At 34.2% G+C, this 5,680-nt stretch overlaps 1 protein-coding gene across 2 annotated transcripts in view; it reads left to right on the plus strand.

Annotated features, from left to right (window-relative positions):
* Positions 1-5,680, plus strand: part of LOC138862036 (nephrin-like) — a 286,321-nt gene that overhangs the window by 246,029 nt on the left and 34,612 nt on the right. For both annotated transcript variants that reach the window (XM_070123188.1, XM_070123189.1), the window contains exon 10: positions 5,383-5,552. In XM_070123188.1, the coding sequence (XP_069979289.1) occupies positions 5,383-5,552 (170 nt within the window). The remainder of the gene's footprint in view (positions 1-5,382; positions 5,553-5,680) is intronic.

Genomic DNA, 5,680 nt, shown 5'->3' on the forward strand with positions numbered 1-5,680 from the left:
TCTCTCTCTCTCTCTCTCTCTCTCTCTCTCTCTCTCTCTCTCTCTCTCTCTCTCTCTCTCTCTCTCTCTCTCTCTTTCTCTCTCTCTCTCTCGCTTTCCTTCCATTCTCCCTTTCTTTCCCTTCCTCTCTCCCTTTTGTTTCGTTTTGAATTTTATTTTTCAGACCTATGGAAAGCACATTGTCGGGATGACAAAAGGCTTCTAATTAAGCTCTTCAAAAGCTCCCCCCCCCTTCCCTTTTTTATCGTCTAGGTCTCTAGGTGAACGAAAGAACAAGGTAGTTATCGTCCCGTGAAACAAGCCCCAGGGTGAACAAAGCTGCTGTTCTCTGTACAGGCGACTTAGAGAACCCTATTGTTATTATGCTAATTGGAGCTTCAGGAGTGTGGAGGGGAAGGGGTAGAGGCAAGGCAGGAGGAAGATACAAATTCTGGGTACATCAAGTATAGATAAATGATCAGATAATCGTTTTTTCAATAAGGGTGAAAAGGAGGAAAAAATAATTGCAAATAGATCCTTGTAGGCCTATATACATGTGCAACGGCTGTAAGGAATGCAACTTTAGCAATGAATTAAGGGAGCGTCTTCGACTTTTATGAATGACTAGATGAGTGGATATGTAGCGCTGCTGATGCTGAGAATAACGGCATGTGATAAAGATAATATAATAATGATAAAAACAACAATAATAATGATGATAATTAAATAATGATAATATCAGATGTTACTGCTAATTATAATGACAAAGACAGGAAGGATGAAAATGATAAAGATAATGATTACAAAAATTATCATAATGGCCATTATAGCAATATTGATAATGGGAGAAATTGTGATAATAATGGTGATAATATAGTGGTTATATCGATCTAAAGGATAATATTTATAATGATAATGAAAATTATAATAATAATGATGATAATGAAAATTATAATAATAATGATGATAATGAAAATTATAATAATAATAATGATAATGAAAATTATAATAATAATGATGATAATGAAAATTATAATAATAATGATAATAATGAAAATTATAATAATAATGAGGATAATGAAAATTATAATAATAATCATGAAAATGATGATAACAGTAATAATGATTATAATGATAATAATGATTTAGTGGCAATAACGTTAATAATAACAGTAATAAAAACAGACTATGCTAAAAGCCTTAACAGTACTAATAGGAATAATGCTGGAAATCACAGTGATGATGGTAGTATCAATAATCATAGTAGTAAAGGTATTAATACTATTAATAATAGCAACAACAAACAAAGATAACACTAATGATAATGATGATAATAGTAAAGCAAAAGTAACAGCAAATCAACAATAAAAATAACAATGATGATAGTAATGGAAGTAGTAATGATAAGAACAATAATAATGACAAAGACGATGAAAATAATGATAATAACATCAACAATGATAATGATCATAATTATTATCATATCACTATTATTATGATGCTAATGCTAATGCTAAATGATAATGATAATAATAACAACAATGATAATTATTACGATGATGGTAATGATAATACAAGCAATAAAATCATCTTCGCCATCACCATTCCCTTCGTCCTTTCGACCTTCATCACACCACACGGACAGGCTCGAGGAAGTAGAAGGCCGAAGGAAATTTCTTCAGATGGATCTTCTGTTTCTTTTCGTTACGTTAATCACCCGGGGCGGAATGGAGGAGGCGGAGGAGGGAACGGAAATCCACAACGACAATTACGCCTTTCTTGCCGTCGCTCCGAATTTCTAGCCTCAAGTTTCAGCTTTGTTATTAGAGCTATCGTCTTTATGTAATTGTTGATATTATTTGTTGTATCATTCTTGCTCTAATTGATTGTCACTGTTGCTGTTGCAACTTTTATCGCTATCTGTAATATATATATATACATATATATATATATATATATATATATATATATATATATATATATATATATATATATATATATATATATACATATATATATATATATATATATATATATATATATATATATATATATATATATATATATATATATATAAATAAAAATATATATATATATATATATATATATATATATATATATATATATATATATATATATATATATATATATTTATATATATATATATATATATATATATATATATATATATATATATATATATATGTATGTATGTATGTATGTATGTATGAATGTTTTCTTTTTTCATCGACAACAGTACATAGATTTGTCTTTGCTCATTGTCAATATTTTATTTATCATTACCATCACTGTTATCATTACCATTATCATTATTGCCATTATTATTATCAATGCCATTATCATTAACATTTTTATTATCATTACTATTATTAATGTTGGTATTAGAAGCAGCAGCAGCAGCAGCAGCAGTAGTAGTAGTAGTAGTAGTAGTCGTAGTAGTAGTAGCAGCAGCAGTAGTACTATAACTATTAGTACTACTTCTAGTGCAATCATTTTCATTGGTATTATAAACATTACCATTATCATAAATATTATTATTATAATTATATCATTATCATTATTATACATTGACATTATTGTTAATGTTATTTACATTATTTTAGTATTGTTGTTATTGTTCTTATTTTTGTTATAGTCATTATAATTACCATGATTATTATCTTAATTATGATTATTACTATTATCATAATCATCATCATCATATGATTATTATCTCTGCCAAGGAAGTTCTGTTTTCTGTAGCATTGGTTAGTTTTTTAGCAGAATTAATTAAAAAAAATATGGACAGATTTTTTTTTTTTTTTTTTTACCAGAGATGTGTTTTAGCCTAACCTATAAGCCATTAGATTAATAATCCGGATCCAGGAAGTTTTTTTGTTTAATGAGTGCATCAGTTACCCTTTCGTAACGACAAAAGGGAAAATTATTATTATTATGTTTTCGGAAGTCACTAATGACCTTGAGAAAGAGGTGATTTTAATGGAATTTTTCGTGAGAATATTTCAAGTGCATCGGTGACTCAGTTGCCTTGGCGGAGGTATGCGCTCTTTGAGGGCTATTAATGATTATTTTTATCATTTAATTGTTTCTATTTTTACAATCCATATTATTATTATTATTATTATTATTATTATTATTATTATCATTAATATTATTATTGTAGTTATTATTATTATCAGCATTATCGTTCTTGTTCTTGTTTATCATAAATATTGCTATATATTTTGCAATCACATTTCTTGTTATTGTTATTATCAGCATTATCATCACTGCACATAACATTACCATAATCACGGATAAACCAGAGATTCACAATAAGAAGAAAATTTGCACAGCCTGACTCAATTCTTACAAGACAAAGGACGATATACAATTAAGCGAAACCAGGAGAGGAAGACGTGGCTCTCAGAATAAAAAGAAAAGAAAAGTAATGTGGGTAAAATACATCTCCGCCCCTTCCACTATAATAATTACGGTCGGTTAGATAGCGAAACAGCCGCCGGTCGGGGAGCAATTATAACAATATAATTAAACTTCTACCTTAATTACTAATTCGAACGAGTTATTTACTTTAATTTGCACGTAACTTGTCGGCCATAACAGTTGCGAGCAATGGGCTCCTAGCGAGGCGGGGGAGCAGGTGGCTTGGAGGGAGGGAGGTCAGGCAGGGAGGGAGGGCGGGCAGGGGTCGGCTCTCGGCCCTTGTTGGGCTCAGGCGGCTCGCATTTCCTTGCGGTGCTTATTGCGGGTTGGTCGTCCTGGTTCCTGTGTCTGGTTCGGGTTATTATCTGTGTCGTTGTTGTTATTACCGTTTTCCTGATTTGATTTTTGGTTGTTATTTCTCTACAAAGCTTGTTCTTTTCGTCTTTGTTTAGCTTTTCTGTAACCATTAGGAGGGTATCAATGATACTGTAGTGGCCAAGGCAGTTATGAATAATACCAGTTAGTATCACCAATGCATCTTCTTCACTTAAAATGCTGTAGATAATACCAGCATCATTGGTATCGTTTATAATGACAATAACATTAAGGCTACAATTATGCTGTTCATTATCAGCGCCATTATCAAGGCATCAATCATCTCGTTACATAATGATAATGATTAAAGTAGTTATAATCATAATGATAATGATAATGCCATAGTGATGACGATAATGATACAAGAAATAATCACGAAGACCATGATGATAATAGTAAATGCATAAATAAAAAGCATCACAAAAACATCAAATTAATCAAAATATGATACACAGAAAGGTACACACTCAATACTCACATTATTAATACAACACAACTGCCAACTTTCCTATAAAATTACCGGTGTTGCTACATTTAAAATTCATATCCCATCCCCATCCCTACTCTCGTCTCTTCATTTGCTCCCACTCTTTCCCTCTCACCCCCCTTTCCCCCTTCTCTGTTTTACATCTATTCCTCATCCCCCCTACCCGCCCCTTCTCCCCTTCACCCCTCCCTCCCCTCGTCTATCCCTCCCTTCCCCTCCCCCTCTTCCTTCACCCTGTGCCCCATCCTTTCCCCCTCCCCCCTCCCTCCCTCCCTCCCTCCCTCCCTCCCTCCCTCCCTCCCTCTCTTGCCCCTCAGGTCATTGCGCTTTGCAATGTTGAATTTCATGAACAAATGATGCATCAATCGCAATATTTATTTGAGCTGTGCAGCTAGAGAGCAATCATTCTCTTTCCGCAATGAGTGTTTTAAGCCCGTGCTTCTGTTGCGTATTGCGATATCAACTGTTATGATACCGACTGATACTGCTGGTGTTCATAAAATTCATATTTGCTCGTATCAATAGGCACAGTATATCATATGATAGTCGCAGTATATTTATGATAATCAAAGACATTAAAAACTCATGCAACGCTCTCTAATCCTTTATATTGCATTTTCTGCATGTTGTTGCACTTTGGTACATGTGGCTTTTGTCTTATTCATCCTATATTCTGTATCCTATGTTAATTACATCTGTTTATAACCTGTAACTTACGCTCTGCAATGTACGATGTTGAGCTAACAAAACATCCGATACATGCTTTCATATAACATGTTTGTTTTATCATGTATCCTGCATTGTGGATCGTCCATTTTTTCTGTATCCTATTATCTACTCTATATTTTGTATAGTATACCCAGTATTCTATATGACGTATCCTTTTTGTATACCACATACCGTCTATACTGTGGCCTATATCTGGCATCCCGTTTTATATATTATAGATGGCGTATGCTGTATCCTACATCCTGTTTTGTATATCATAAATCGGAAATACTGTATCATATACCAGGCATCCCTTTTGTTTATCATATATCGCGTATACTGTATCTTAGGTTATGTAACAAGTCCCATGCACTTCCGCCCTTCCCCAGACAAGCCGTACTGCCGGCGCCAGAGCAAGACTATCTACGGCACGGCCCTGCACGAGCCGGCCAGCGTGACCTGCGAAGTCGAAGCCAGTCCGGGTCCTGTGACGTTCAGGTGGACCTTCAACAACACATCCGAACACCTCCCGATCTCCGCCTCGGCTGTCACGTCGCATGTGAGTGACTCTGGCTTTGGACTCTTGGGGCCCGGCTCTGCTGCTGGCGGGGGAAGCCCTCTCTCTCTCTCTCTCTCTCTCTCTCTCTCTCTCTCTCTCTCTCTCTCTCTCTCTCTCTTTCTTTCTCT

The sequence above is a fragment of the Penaeus vannamei genome, chromosome 6, assembly GCF_042767895.1.
Source record: "Penaeus vannamei isolate JL-2024 chromosome 6, ASM4276789v1, whole genome shotgun sequence".
Taxonomy (NCBI): Eukaryota; Metazoa; Arthropoda; class Malacostraca; order Decapoda; family Penaeidae; genus Penaeus; species Penaeus vannamei.